Genomic DNA, 16,547 nt, shown 5'->3' with positions numbered 1-16,547 from the left:
ATCTTTATGCCAATTTTGCAGATATATACTGAACCGGCTGAAGATAAATAATTTTTGCTCGTTTTAAGTTTCAACTTGGCTCTTAAAATTCATAGGAGAGCTTTGCTTTTTGTTGTTAATTGGGTAAATCACCTACTAATAATTGATAAAATTCACAAGTATGCTTAAAGAAAGAGTAAAAAAAGAAAAAAGAAAGGAATGCGAATGAGGGCGCCAGTAAAACCTTGGGGGGCCTGAGGCCCCCCCCCCTGGATCCACCCCTGCTGTACTATACAATGTCAAATAGGTAAGTATACATTGTGAATACGAACAATATTGCCTTACGATCAATATAGCTCTTACGACCATTCGTAACTTCAACCAACGCAGCACACAAGCCCTTTAACCATAACAACCATTCAATTATCAAAAAGAGATGACTTATGAAGAACATTCCCTTTCGTACCCATAAAAAAAACATAAACGGTAATTTCTGCAAAATTATTTTAGTCCAGAAGTCATGTTTCATCGTGTTTCCTAATAATAAATAGCGCAAGAGTCAGACAGTCCTTACAGAAGCAGAAAATGAGGAAGGGCACAGAAAAAAGGGCCCAGATCACGCATTAATTCTTAATGTCTATCAAATTTTTTGTAGCTTTTTAAATTCATCATGTAAACCCTCTATTTTTTGCTTTTTTGGGATCTTGACACCCGTTTTCTATTGGAAATTACATAAAAAAACTAGTGTTTTTAACTGAAAGTAAGGAGCGACATTAAAACTTAAAACGAACAGAAATTACTCCGTATATGGTATGAGTTGTCCCCTCCACAATCCCTCGCACTTTACGCTAAAGCTTTTAATTGTTTTAAAAAGCAGAATTGTGGTAAAGAGTCAAACTTTACCGTAAAGAGCGAGGGATTGCGGAGGGGAAAACCCATTTCATATACGGAGTAATTTCTGTTCGTTTTAAGTTTTAATGTCGCTCCTTACTTTCAGTTAAAAAACTAGTTTTTTTATGTAATTTCTGAACGTTAATGCATATTTGATTTTGGCTCTCCACACATAAATTATTAAAATGAAATTTGCATATTAATTCCTTTTTTGGCTAAATGGCTTTCTCTTAGTTTTGATCAGACGATTTTGAGAAATAAGGGTTGGGGAAGGAGGCCTAGTTGCCCTGCAATTTTTCAGTTACATAAAAAGCCAACCATAAACTTTAATTTTTAACGAATGTTTTTATTAGTAAAAAATATTCGTAACTTAAGAATTAACTTACGTAACACACTTTTATATTGTAAAATTTTTATTATGCATATGAGGGGGTTTGTACCCTCGTTAATACCTCGCTCTTTACACTAAATCGTAAGTTTTGTCCCAATTCTTTAAGAATAACCCCTGAATCAGGAAGGCCGTAGAATAAATAGTTGAAATTACTAAAAATACTATAGCATAAAGAGCGAGGTATTTATCTCCTCGTAAATACCTCGCTCTTTATGCTAGAAGGATTTTTAGAACCCCTCATATGCGTAATCTCTGTTCGTTTTAAGTTTTAATACTACTCCTTACTTTCAATTGAAAAAACTTTTCCATGTTTATTTTTTCATTGTTTTTTTTATAGTAATTTTAGAAAATTCTGCGCCCTTTTCATCGAATTTCTGTTCCCCCCATGACATATTTCTCCAAGGAAGGATCCTCCCACATAGTCCCCTCCCCTCAACCCCACCCCCAAAACCAAAAAATGCCCTGAAAACGTCTGTACACTTCCCAATAACCATTATTATATGTAAACACTGGTCGAAGTTTGTAACTTGCAGCCCCTCCCCCAGGGATCGTGGGGGAGTAAGTCATTCCCAAAGACATGGTTATTAGGATTTTTGACTATGCAAAACAAAATGGCTATCTCAAAATTTTGATCCATTGACTTTGGAAAAAAATGAGCGTGGGAGGGGGCCTAGGTGCCCTTCAATATTTTTGGTCACTTAAAAAGGGCACTAAAACTTTACATTTCCGTAAGAATGAGCCCTCTTGCAACATTCTAGGACCACTTGGTCAATACGATGACCCCCGGGAAAAAAACAACAAAAAACAAACAAACAAATAAACACGCACCCGTGATTTGTCTTCTGGCAAAAAATGCAAAATTCCACATTTTCGTAAATAGGAGCTTGAAATTTTTGCTATAGGGTTCTCTGATACGCCGAATACGATGATGTGATTTTCGATTAAGATTCTATGACTTAATCTAAGTGATTAAGATTCTATGACTTTTAGGGAGTGTTTCCCCCTATTTTCCAAAATAAGGCAACTTTTCTCAGGCTCGTAACTTTTGATGAAAAAGACTAAATTTGATGAAACTTATATATTTAAAATCAGCATGAAAATCCAATTCTTTTGATGTATCTTTTAGCATCGAAGTTCTGTTTTTAGAGTTTCGTTTACTATTGAGCCGGGTCGCTCCTTACTACAGTTCGTTACCACGAACTGTTTGATAAATTTTTCTTTACGTATCTAGGTCCGAAGTGACACACAGAATTAGCACTGTTTTAGATGGTTGCATCTTTTATTCATAATAAATCAAGAAAAAACTAATTCCAGAAACAAATTGTGTCAAAGAAAAGTAGAGACCCATATACAAACAAAAGACGAAAGTCCTATAAAAATTAAAACTTAAAACGGTCAGGAATCAAAATCAGTTAATCAATGAAATCCAAGATAAAAAGAAATGAAAATGAATAGTGCAAATCAAATATAAAGATACAAGGTTTTGTTAGTGAAGAATAGAAATACTAAAATGAATAAATGCTAGAACGAGTTATCAAATCAACCATAAAAGGAACAAGAATTGCCGCAAACCGGAGAAGCGCTACTGCCCTCCGCCCTAAACCTTCTAAAGGCCATTGGGTCAGTTTACCTTATCGAAAACAAAGTGTATTTTGTCAAAAATTTACCAACATAAAAATTAAAGTAGAATCACCATAATAATAAAGATGACTGGAAAAAAATATATGGAAAATAAACCGATTTGTAAAATATCAATTTCTTTATATGTCTGCAACTCAAAATTTTATTTAGCTGCAATTTTTTTATTTCAACGTCATAATCACAAAAGAAAAAAAAACTTAACTCCAGCAAGGTAAGGAAAAGAGCACAATTACCAAATCACCAAGGACTGTTTATAATAAAAAGGGAAAGAAAAGAAAATAGATGAACAAAACGCAATAAATACTATTTCTATCAAGTAAACATTACCAGCACCCTTTCCGATTGGTTTTTCCTCTTTTAAGAGGAGTGGGTGTGGATAAAATCCAAGATTTATCGTAGAGGCTGAAGGTATTACGAATAAAAAAGATCAATTTTTAAGACACATTTTTCCCCAGAACAGTAGGGGAAAATATTCTTGGGTGATGGGAAAATGTTTTTTAGCTCTTGTATTCAGTGTCTTGATAAATGTATTATGAAATAGTGCAGAAATAAAATATTTTGTGCTAAAATAAAAGGAAAGCAAGATTATGAAATGAAAGCAGAGAGCGGTAATAAGACATAACACGCATGGATCCTTCTATATATAAGGTGGTAAGGGCAAAACCTGAAGTTTAGAAAGTAATAGACTCAGGTAACGTAGCTACATAGACATGGGAACGTTTCTGTCTCCTCGGTCAGTCTTAGAAGGTCATGGTGAAATGGGCAAATAAATGATGATCTTTTTTATGGTTATTGTTTTGATTCCAGCTTAAATTATAGTCAATTACATCAAATTTGAAAAAAATTGATAAGTCACTCTGATAACTGCTAAAGTTTCTGCTGACTGAAATTGCCTTTATTTGGGATTAATGAACCAAATCCACAATGCCTCTTTTTCACAGAAGACTGGTCAAAAACATGTCAACGAAAGATTTTGCAGAAAATAATTTTGAGCTCAAAATCAATTTATCATTTTGCTTTTCTGCCTGGAATGACTACGCTAATTTTCTATTATTTTCAGTTGAATGATAATTCAACCTATTCCATCAGTAAGTTATCTTTATGTTTACAAATAGCGACTGTACAACAATTGGTGGCGAAATGGTGTTTTGTTTTGGACTGGACGATGAATTTTTATAACTATATTTTGAGGTTTTTGCTCCGACAGTCTAAAAGAAATTTTGTATTTGAGGAGATAAAATTTTCTAATTGCAAAAATATAGAATCAGTGTAACAACTGTCAAAAACTCCAAACCAGATGCAGCATTTTAAGAGGGTGTAAACAGTACCAAAGAAAAAAAAAGAAAAAAAGAAGAACTTTTATCAGTAATGAAGGGAGCAAATGTTTTTTCATACCTGGAGGTTAAGCGACGGATGGGGGACAATATAGGGACAGGTTCAGAAACAGTACGTGGCAGGAAGGGTCTGGATGGGTAGTGTCTTTTGGGGATTTTTTTGCAAAACGGATGCACAGCTTTCCTCTCCTGTGCTCCAGAGTTATGCAGCTTGGCCTTTTTTTTGCAGGAGCGAATCTGGTACCTTAGCTTCTTTAACAATTATTCTCAGTGCTTTTTTTTGAATGGATTTAATTTTTCTGATTCATCACAGGAGACGCCAGGATGCCAAAATGGACATGCATATTCAAGTTTCGGGCGGAAAAAGGAAGTATAGATCCGTAAAGACTGGGAGTGGGGGACGTTACATATATTCAAGAGATTAAGAAGAGACATGGACGCATTAGCTTTATGGACAATATCTTCAAACTGGATATCCCACTTTAAATTAGAGGAAACTGTAACCCCAATTATTTTAAAGGAAGACACGGAAGTATCTAAGGGGATGGGATTGAGGAAAATGGGTAAGGTTTTAAGCAAACATATTAGCATTATCATAGATTTAGAGGGGTTTCTTCACATGTCCAAGACTGCAGTTAATCTGCAATACCATTGAGGATACTTATGGGATTGCGTACTACGTTTCGATAGCTGGTTTCAACAACCGTCTGGTCATCCACAAATTTCCATCTGTAAGAAAATTTCTTAGCGAGGTTATTTATCATAACAAAAAAAGGAGGGGATATAGGAGGGTCCCTTGGGGTACTCCATTGTGAACAGGGAGGGGACTGGAATAATGATTCTGATGTTTGACTACCTGTAATCTATTTGATAAAAAGGTGGCAACCAATTTAACCAGGAAAGGATTAATATTGAAATCAGTTACCAAATATTTTCAACCAAAATATTATGGTTAACAAGGTCAAATGCTTTTGGAAGGTCAATGGAAATTAAGTTTAGCTGGCAATTAGGTTTTTCGAGAATTTTTCCATATGAGACAATAAAAAAAAACAAGGTAATGGGAAGTGGAAATGGATTTGATGTTCCCAAATTGTCTCAGGTCAGTAAAGGTAGGATTTTCTCCTTTAGCCAATCTGCAAGGAATCCTTCATATAGTTTAGAGAATATAGCAGTGAGTGAAAAAAGACGAACACCTTAGTAATTTTTTCATCAAGATCATACAAATTATAAATATCCGACCAATCCTCAATACTCAGCCACATTCCGAGAGAAAGAAGGTCAGCATTTTGAAGGGGGCGGAACGAGCCATAAGTTACTGAGAATGCATGCTTAAAATTAAAAGAGGGGGACAGGAGGAAGAAAAATGATAAATCCCACCCAATAAAGGCAAAGCTGAGGGGGAGGGGAGGGGACTATAAAAATTATTCAGATTGGTTAGAATGATATTTAGAGAGGTATTTCCCCTAGTTTTTGGTATTTTAACTATTTGCTTAACTTTTAGAAAGGAGCAAATTGAATTCATCTTAAGTTCATTGGCGTCACCAACCAGAAATAGTCCAGCATTTGGATACTTAGAGATAACAAAATCAGCTGCAGGATCAAAAACAAAATCAGGTCTGCAGCGGCTGGAGAAATTTGCGTTTTACATCAATATTTTGGTTTGGCGAGTAATAGAAGACAGCTATTGCATTATTATGGGGACGGAGGAGTACTTAGATATAATATTTAGCCAAAGGATTTCATTGTACTCAGATAAAATAGGAACAGGAATAATTTTAGGGAAAAAGATGCATTTAGTAAAAAACATGACACCACGTCCTTTTTTTTCAAGTGGGTGGTCCAAAGGACAGAGCTTAATAAACTGAATAATTTGACTGTACCTCTGTAACAGCAAACTACATCAATTTCATTTAATCTTGATAGCACTTTGACTTCAGTAAGTTTATCAAAGTTAAGGCTTTCGGTGTTAGTGATTAAACATTTTTAAATTTAAAGAGACTGGCGTAACGTGACTGTCGTTGAGTTTCAGTGATTTTTGGGTAGGTTTTAAATTTGGGCTGTGAGATGGTACGGATAATTTTTGGGGTGGACTATTTACTACAGGATAATTTTCAAACAGTTCGTGGTAGCGAACTGTAGTAAGGAGCGATCCGGCTCAATAGTAAACGGAACTTCAAAAAATGGGATTTTAATACTAATAGATACATCAAAATAATCGGATTCTTATGCTGATTTAAAATATATAAGTTTCATCGAATTTAGTCTTACTTATCAAAAAATACGAGCTTGAAAAAATTTGCCTTATTTTGGAAAATAAAGAGAAACACCCCCTAAAAGTCATAGAACCTTAACGATTCTTTAAGATTGGAATCTTAAAATCACACCATTGAATTCAGCGTATCAGAGAACCCTACTGTGGAATTTTCAAGCTACTATCTACAAAAATGTGGAATTTCGTATTTTTTGCCAGAAGACTGATCACGGGTGCGTGTTTATTTGTTTGATTTTTTTCAGGGGTGATCGTATCGACCCAGTGGTCCTAGAATGTTGCAAGAGCATTCTAACGGAAATTGAAAGTTCTAGTGCCCTTTTTAAGTGACGAAAAATATTGGAGGGCACCAAGATCCCCTCTCACGCTCATTTTTTCCCAAAGTCAATGGGTCAAAATTCTGAGATAGCCATTTTTGTTCAGCATAGTCGAAAAACCCAATAACTATGTCTTTGGGGACGACTTACTCCCTCACAGTCCCCGGGGGAGGGGCTGCAAGTTACAAACTTTGACCAGTGTTTACATATAGCAATGGTTATTGGGAAGTGTACAGACGTTTTCAGGGGAATTTTTTTTCTTGGATAGGGAGGGGGTTACATGGGAGGATCTTTCCATGGAGGAATTTGTCATGGGAGGAGAGAATTTCCATGAAGGGGTGCAGGATTTTCTAATATTATTTGAAACAAAAACAATGAAAAGATAAATATGAAAAAGTTTTTCCTACTGAAAGTAAGGAGCAGCATTAAAACAAAACGAACAGAAATTATAACACATATGAGGGGTTCATCTCCTCCTAAATACCTGCTCTTTACGCTAAAGTATTTTTAGTAATTTCAACTATTTCTTCTAAGGCCTTTGTGATTCAGGGGTCATTCTGAAAGAATTGGGAGCAAATTTAGTGTAAAGAGCAAGGTGTTAAAGAGGTGGCAAACCCCCTCATATACGTAATAAAAATATACGATTATAGAAGTTCGTTACGAAAGTTAATTTGGAAGTTACGTATATTTTTTATTAATAAAAACATTCGTAAGAAATTAAAAGTTCTAGTTGCCTTTCTAAGTAACCAAAAGAATGAAGGGCAACTAAGCCTCTTCCCCCACACCTTTTTTCTCAAAATCGTGCGATCAAAACTAAGAAAATGCCATGTAGCCAATAAAAAAAAATATGCAAATTTCGTTCTAAGTATTTATGTGCGAAGAGCCAAAATAAAAAAATGCAACAGTTCAAAAATGTTCAGAAATTAAACAAAAAAAAAGTTTTTTAACTGAAAGTAAGGAGCGACATTAAAATTTAAAACGAACAGAAATTACTCCATATATGAAAGGGGCTGTTTCCACCTGAACGCCCCACTCTTTACGCTAAAGTTTTTCACTGTTTTAAATAGTAAATTTGGGAGAAAGAGTCAAACTTTAGCGCAAAGAGCGGGGCGTTGAGGAGGGAACAGCCCCTTTCATATATGGAGTAATTTCACACTAAACACTAATCAATCCTCCTGACATTCGTTATACAACTTCGTTTTACGAATGTATAACGAACAATTTCGTTATCATGATGTCTTGATTTTACCGTTTGTTGTGTGATTAGTTGAGCTTATTTTTTAGTGCCGGAAAAAAAAAAAACTACATAGATACAAAGAGACAAGTTTATAGGATTTTTCTCAGGAGGACAGGAATGCAATAATATGATGAATTCGGAAGGACGAGCAGGACACTGAGGACCTCCCTGTGTTCGTCCACATATACTCAACACTTGGTTTTGAAAATATACTCGTAGATACGACAAAATACAGTTGAAGTACTTGTAAAAAATTTATTCCATATAGAATCCATCTTACATATTTCGCACTTGTTTAAAATATGAGATCTCACCACAATACCATTTGAAACAAAACTTCATTTAGCCTAGATTCACACATATATATATATAATCAATATTAAATCATGTATATTCACATGGCAAGATTTTTTAGTAAGCCTTGCAATAAAAAAGTTTGAAAAATTCGCCTAAATCAATGACAACATATTACATCACTAATTTCTTAAGACCACTTTTAATTGGATGTTTTATGGACAAGACACCAAATAAACGGAACTAAAGCTAATCCAAGGCTCATAGGGCTTATTGAGAACAAGTTTTCTCTGTTTTTATTAGGTTTATTATTTTTTCGCATTTTCGACTCATTGAAATAAGAAAGAAACTTTTTTTTAAACGGAAGAACAGTAAGTAACACACTTGTTTAACTTAATGTGTCCAATTAATCCTAAGCATGTATCTTTTCTCACAGCAATCCACTTCAGAAAATCTCCCCTCGAAACATCCACAAAGGCTGCCTCCAAAATCAAAGCTACACTTGCTTTACAGAGCTTTGACTCGAACCAAGTACATCAAAATAGTATAAGACGGGAGTTGGTGAAAATTATAGAACAAATTTCGAAACTCTTCATATTTTGGGGAGAAACTTGAACAGGCAAATATTTGAACCCATGACCCCTACGATGGTTTGGAAATTCCCCGGCCTTTTGAATAGTCTGAATTCAATAAATATGAATTCAACCTTCGATCTATCGCAGGATAAACCAGTTGGCTATTCATGTTAAGCAGTTGAGTAGTTCACTCAGTAAAAAGAAAGAAACGATAAATGCAAAACTGCTCAAAGTAAAGAAAACAACCCCCAGCCTTAATGGAAAGAAAACCTCTTAAGAGGAAACAGAGGTAGCTTAGTCTATTTCCCTAGAGCCCATCGAGTCTAAACACAAGATTTTGCTTTCAGAACAGGTTGGAAAACTGACTTTGTAAAATATCGAGGATATAATTCAAAAAAGCCAAACAAAGAGGGCTGGGCACTTACATGCTGATTTCAAAGCAGAACCACCCCCGCTCGTAGACTGACAATTTTACTCTCTTGAGACGAAATGCCAAAAAGATTATAGTAGCAATACAATCTACTATCTACTATAGCAGATTATAGCAGAGTAGCAATGAAACTTTGTTTGTACTATTTGTTACCTTTGGTAAAACTTAAAATTCAATTTGCCCGATCAAGGGCATATCCAGTTTTTGCTCGGAGGGGGGTAACATAAAAAAACGTTAAAAAATTTGTTTATATGCATTTTTTTACGAGTCGGACGAAAACGTTGAGGGAGGGTTCAAAACCCGCGACATCCCCCTGGGTGTGGCCTTGTGCCCAATTTAAAAATGTGGGAGGTGAATAAGAAACATAAGCATTAATTAGATGTAGGATGGGATTGAATTGTCAAAACTAAGTTGCCAAGTATGATAAGTGATTTATAGGGACTGGTTCACCAACTCATTTACAAAACCTCAAAACCTGCAGGAAATACAAATCGCAATTTTGTTTACACACTCTCTTTTACAATTCAATCATGATTTAAAACATGTTGCACAAAAAAAAAAAAACATAAATACAAACTACCTGGAACTGCATAATGAACTCCTTTAAACACTGATTTATTACAATTGTAGCCTAGTACCCGTGCCACATTATAGTCACACTTGTGGATAAAACCAAATTGAGGCATGATTACAGCGCTTGCGTATTTTGTTGAGTTGAACAATGGTTAACTTTTAAGGGTAAACTTCATAATTGACCAATTAGATATACCATTTAATGCTAATTATTTTAAATTAGAAAATTAGGAGCCTTTGAATAGCACTTTTCTTATTTTTATGAAGAATCTGGAGAGATAAAAGATTTGTTCGCGAACAATACTTGAGAATAAAAATGTTTAAAAAATACGCGAAAAACAATACTTGAGAAAAATTAGTGTATATAAAGGCTTTTTAAGCCAATTCCTTGCCATACCAATTTTATGTACAAGTGCCAAAATAGTACAGATGTCACACCAAATTAAAAAAAGCCAAAAAAGTAAAAAAAAAAGCCAAAATCATTCAGAAATATTGGCTTTGTCAGCATGTATGACTACGCCATGGCTCGGGCTTAAATGTCACTTCTTAGTTTAACCACAATAAAAATCTTTACCGGCTAAACCGGTTTGCTTAGCCCGTATTCACAGAAGAGAATGAGCCAAATCACGAATTCTACGAGTCGCTATTCCCTTTTTCAAAGAAATATTTTTCTTTAAAATTTCTCATTAAAATTTTTCTATCTTGAGACTTCACATGCTTCCTTCTCGGCGAGAAGTCGATTTTATCACATAGCCTTAAGCAAGGCCGTATCCAGGGGGTAGGGAGAATATCGGATTTGAACCCTCTCCTCAAACTTTTGCCCGACTCGTAAAAAAGTAACAGAAATGTATGTAAAATAATTTTTGATGCGTTTTGTAATATCTTTATCTGCACACCCCCCCCCCGAACAGACATTCTGGATACGACCTTGGCCCTAAAATTTGTATTTAGTAAATAATAATCATTGCGCCATATTCCACAACAAATTATGCATCGTATCAGACTTGTGACATATCTACATTATTATTTATTTATAGATTTAAATCAAACTATGAACTACAACTGATTGTTACTGAAGTAATTTTGAGTGAACTTAGTCCTTATACTTCGAATTTACAAATGAATAAGCCTAATCGGAGTTACCCTAAATTATCCCTTTATTTCGTAATTTGTAATGCTAATGTAAAGTAAAAAAAAGTAACCTCAATATACTCTCAATTGTGTCCATTAAGAATGAGTGTACACAATGTGATGGGGTATCAGCCCCCTCCCCCTCCCCCAATCCTAAAACTGAGTGTTGACACGATTTTCAAGATACTTTGCATTATTTAAGAAATTATTGTCCGTTTGTTCGTTTTTTCTTCAGTTTTTCAAATTCTCCACATCTATTCCCGAATGAATTCAGGTGAAAATCCTAAGCGGTAGTAGCAGATATTTGAGTAAGTACCAGGCTACTGAGCTTTAATCAGTGAAAAAAAGACAGTTTTTTAATCTCTTTCGCAAAAAAAGCTCTTATTTTATTTAATCAAAAAACATTTTTGCATATTCATACCGACGAATTATTCTATACTATCGACAATCAAACTAAATTGTAATATGCTTTTTAACAAACACTCATATTCAGAAAAATTTATTGTAAATGTTTTGAGTATTTGTGACGTCATTCGTTTGAGAAACGTTTTCTCGGAATTATGGATCGAAACAAATTTTTCCTAATTTCGTGACCTATCTAGATCATTTTTTTTCACCGGAAAATAGTAGTATGCCAATTTTCAGGAAAAATTATAGTGCCGCCCCCGAGTAACAAATTACAGATAAATTAGTGAATGATTGGTTGAGGCATTTGTTGCATTCATGGAATTCATAATTTGGCTCAGAGAAAATTTAACAACATGAGACTTCGTCTAAACCTTCGCTAGACACCTAATATTACTAGACTTCAGATGCCGCTAAAATTACATTATTAAAAGCGTCTTCATAATAATCCTAATAAGATGAAGAAGATATAGAGAAAATATGACATTAATATGAAATGACATATAAAATAAAATATTATATGACATAATATGAAAATACAGAATCGAATCAGTTATGACCACTGATACTTCATTATTCTTCTGTCTTCTAAATTCTATCTATATAAGGTATATTCTGCTTTCGAAAGAACTTAAAACTAGCACTATTTGGTGTCTATCTAAAGTATCCCAAAAGTTATTTATAGCCTAATATTTCACATCTTTCAGCAAAATCGCACCGACATAATTTCGAAAAAGGAAGTATAAAAATAAGAGATTTTGTGGCAGATTTTTACGAAATACTCATACACTTTAACCCGTACCAACCACCAAACAAATGCGAGTTGTAGCCCGGTTAATATTTCAGCAGCATGAAATGGTTCTAATTCAATTCAACACCACAAAAACCATTTTTTTTTTTTTTTTAATAGCTGGAGTCAAATACTATTTGAAGAGCCTGAAAGGGCCATTTCTGATAACAAAACCACGAAAAGCGCCCAAAAAAATTAAGCTGCAGTCTTGAAATGAGAAGCAGTATGAATATTAATGTCTGAAATTCACATCATACCGACCATCAAACAAATTCTAGGAACAGTCAGGTAATATTATTGAGGAATCTGAAAGGGCTTTTTCTGAAACCACCCAAAAAAATTTTAAGCTGCAGTGTTGCAATTGCGAGCAACATGAACATTCATTTGTAAAGCTCGGACCCTACGGACGACCGAAAAAACTCTAGCTGCAGTCAGTACAGTATTTGAGGAGCCCTGAAGGGCCATTTCTGAAACCCGAACCATAAAACCACCCGAAGAAATTTCAAGCTGCAGTCTTTAAATTGCGAGCAACATGAATATTTATTTCAAAAGATCAGACCACATCAACCACCAAGCAAATTCTAGCTCCAGTCCGCGCATTATTTGAATAGCCCCAAAGAACAATTTCCGAAACCCGAACCATAGAAAAACTTAAAAAAAAATTTACGGCTGCAGTAAGGTTACTATTGAGTAGCGGTAAGTTCTTTTCTCAAGCACAGTAACAACCGCCAAACAAATATTAGCTGCAGTCACGATACACTTTGAGCCCCCTTTTTGAAATTCAATCGATACCCCCCCCCCCAAAAAAAAAGAATTATAGCTGTGGTGAGGCTATAAATTAATATGCACAAAAAGGCTATCTGTGATGTCCAAACCACACCAACCCCCAAAAAATTCAAGCTGCAGTCCGGGTCATATTTAAGCAGTACAAAATGAACATTTCCAAAGCTACAATTGAAGGCACAATTCCTGGAAGTTACAAAAGATAAAAAAATAAAAAAAAAACTTCAGAGACACATGTACAAAATATTTTTCTGTTTTCTTTGCGACACTTCGTAAGTTTAAAAATGATCAAAGTAAAAACAAAGTCGCAAAAATTTTAAATAACACATCAAATGCATTTGTCAGATCACTCCTTAAAGTATTCACCATGTAAAAAGTTAAATAGCACTTTGAGCAGATTAGCACAATAGCACAAATACACAATAGTTCTATTTTACTATCATACATATTTATACTTTTTTTCTAGTTGTACTCATATATAGAACTTCAGCACAAAATCAACTAAAAAAGAGAACTTTTTCAAAGAAAATACACTATGTTTACGTACACTCAAAGTCAGTTGCAGTAATGGCGTTCAAGTCTTTCATAAGGCCTTCCAAATTAGCCATTTCTTGATTTAATTCCTCCGTGCTTGTGCTATACGATCGCTATATAAAAAGAAAAAAAATATATATCACCACAATAAGACATACTATCGCTGTACAAAAGAAAAATTAATTATTATAATGAAAAATCCTCCGGTCTTGCGCTATACGATTGCTGTCTCTGAAATGAAAAAACAAACTCGGCTATTATTTTCATAAAGGACAAATAGTGGAGTAAAAATACGGTTTGACCTCGTGGAAATTGAATAGGATTTTTTTTTACACCAAAATGTACAGAAAAATCACCTGAATTACACAAAAGAAATTTACCGAAATCCCTCTGACATAAGTGTCCCAAATTTGCCCTTGAAGGGGGAAATTGAGGAGAAGAAATCCATTTTTGTGTTTTTAAATGTTTTGCAGTTTAAATGGTCGTTTCCTATCAAATAAGGCATGACCAATCCAAATGTGACGTTAGAAACCCAGTTTTCCGTATCAGGAGATCAATTTTCACCTTCATGGTATGGAGGGAGGAGTGGGTAAAGTACGCAGACCCTTATTTGATGGATTCCTGTGACTAAAGGATCGTTTAAATAAAAAAAAGTACTATACTGCCAAATATGAGGTCAAAAAGCATTTTACTTTACTATTTACCTGACTTCCACCTCTGAGAACCCTGTAATATGAGGGGTTGATAAGTATAACTTCTTGAAAACCAATACTTCAATCGAGGTGAAAACTTCAGATCAATCACTTATAAAAAGGAAAGTTTAGAACTCAGGTAAATTAATCACTAAAAATTTTGATTTCAAAGAAAAAGCTAAAGCTAGTTCTTCTTCCTACTCGTCTTTGTAATCGTCCTAATCCTAACTTACGATGTCATAATCGTCCTTATGTCTAGCTACGATACAACATCTAGACTTCATGGTGTAGGGAAACCAGCGGTGGTTTCCTTGTCACTTAAAGATGGTGCTTCTAAGAATGCTTGCAAGATCTTCATGATACCAGGATCCAACCACCAGGAGATCACCTAAGCTGTAGAGAAAGCTTTGCTCCACGTATACAAAGGGAAAAGTAACGAGAAGACCCAGAAGGATGTCCGGGTGCGGTTGCGAGTTTCACAGCGATAGATAGATAATGAGAGAGAGAGAGAGAGAAAGAGAGAGAGAGAGAGAGAGAGAGAGAGAGAGAGAGAGAGAGAGAGAGAGAGAGAGAGAGAGAGAGAGAGAGAGAGAGAGAGAGAGAGAGAGAGACTTTTATTTTAAAAACGAGTTTCACAGCGCGTGATACCGAATCAGCACTTTACGTCAGGTATTACAGTCAGATAAAACTTGTTAAATAAAAAGAAGAAGGAAAACACAGACACAGACACACAGTGTCAGACAGACACTTGTCAGATTAAAAAAAAACGATCATCAACTAAAAAACGGAGTCAATACAACAAATTCACTGATTAATAATGTTTACAAATGCAGGAAAGAAACTCTTCCTGTATCTTTCATGGATTGATGGGAGAGGTTGAAGGATGGGGACTTTTGGGGAGTTGTGTCTTTGAGGTCAGGATCTTGAAGGCTGAAAGGGCGGGGGGAATAAATCTTGGAAACGGGGGTTTGTCATGGCTTTATTGCCAAACCGGGTACATAGGAGAGTTCTTCTCTCTGATAGGGTAGTGAGCTGGAAATACTTAAGAAGAAAGTCGTATGAAAGTTCACCTTGACCATAGATAATTCTTAATGCGCGCTTCTGGACTGACTATTGAATAAGATAGGGAAGTAGCTAAGCCAAAATACCAAACCAGGCAAGAACATTCAAGAACAGGGCGAATGAAACTTGTATAAATTCTTAAAAGGTGGAACGCAGGGCAAGAAAACTTGAAGAAAAATTTAAGCGTAGAAACTGCCAAATTAACTTGCTTTGTGATGTTAGTAATGTGGACCTCCTACTTCAGATCGCTCGAGATAGTGATACCGAGGAGTTTGCACTGCTGGAAGGACATCTCCGGAGGGATTGACTAAAGAAATTGGCAATGTCACTGTACCATCGATCCCCTCAATTTTCATCAGTATTTTTGTTATTATCGGCTGTCCTCACCACCTCGAACAAAGTAAAGAGCGATGGTGGAAAAGTACAGATCTCAAACGACAGAGCCTTGTTCAAGTCAGAGCCACTGGTTCTAGCCAATGCAACTAGACGTTGGAATATTAGAGCTGGTTCGACATTTTCTCTCTAACTATCTGTCACCAAAAAATGACTTCTAAGCCATGATTACAACTTTCTCCTTTCTCCTGAAAAATATTTTTCAATTTCGTTTCCTTCATGTCCTTCAAAATCTTTTCTCCCACAGATTCGGCATCATCTACATTTACAGTTGATGAAGCGCGGAAACGGGTAACCATATTCAACAGCTGTGAATCCTGCCTCAACGTGCCGAACTATCTTTTCTATATCCACCAGATCTCTTACTTTCCTCAAAGATATCACTTCTGCGTGATTTTCAATAGTCAGCCCTGCAAGGCCCGTCAGGTTCCGCATGCGTTCATTAACGACAACCAAAGTAGGCATAGAAGTCCAAATTGTATCCTGCAATTCAGTCATGCCTCTACCTCTCGTCAGACCACCAGTCGTTTTTTTTACTTTTCATTAACGTTTGTTCGATCACCAAATCAGGAGAAACTGCCGCCTAGCATTCGTCAGTCCTCTCGATGAACAGGAATTCCTGCAACATTCTGTACTGCTCTGGGCTGTCCTTCACCAATTGAAAAATCAACTGCACGAACAGCCAAGTAGACTTCGTGCAAAGATTGTGGCAGGAAGCACGGGCAGTTCTGGACTCGGTTAATCGTTTAAACAACCTTAGCAACAGCCCGAAACAACCATTAGAAATGTTGTGGTAAAGCTTGGTCTAGATTCAGAAGTAGAAATC

General features: G+C 35.5%; 1 protein-coding gene across 4 annotated transcripts in view; it reads right to left on the bottom strand.

Moving 5' to 3' along the window:
- Window positions 1-12,372: 12,372 nt before the first annotated feature.
- The window catches only part of LOC136031662 (neogenin-like), a 159,492-nt gene continuing 155,317 nt past the window's right edge, over window positions 12,373-16,547 (bottom strand). For 2 of the 4 annotated variants that reach the window (XM_065711330.1, XM_065711334.1), the window contains one exon: window positions 12,373-13,687. In XM_065711330.1, coding sequence (XP_065567402.1) covers window positions 13,580-13,687 — 108 coding nt within the window. In that variant the 3' untranslated portion in view covers window positions 12,373-13,579. The remainder of the gene's footprint in view (window positions 13,688-16,547) is intronic. The other 2 variants (XM_065711333.1, XM_065711331.1) reach the window with 1 other exon arrangement.

The sequence above is a fragment of the Artemia franciscana genome, chromosome 10, assembly GCF_032884065.1.
Source record: "Artemia franciscana chromosome 10, ASM3288406v1, whole genome shotgun sequence".
In the NCBI taxonomy this organism is placed as follows: Eukaryota; Metazoa; Arthropoda; class Branchiopoda; order Anostraca; family Artemiidae; genus Artemia; species Artemia franciscana.
This window is presented reverse-complemented; position numbering and strand designations above follow the sequence as displayed.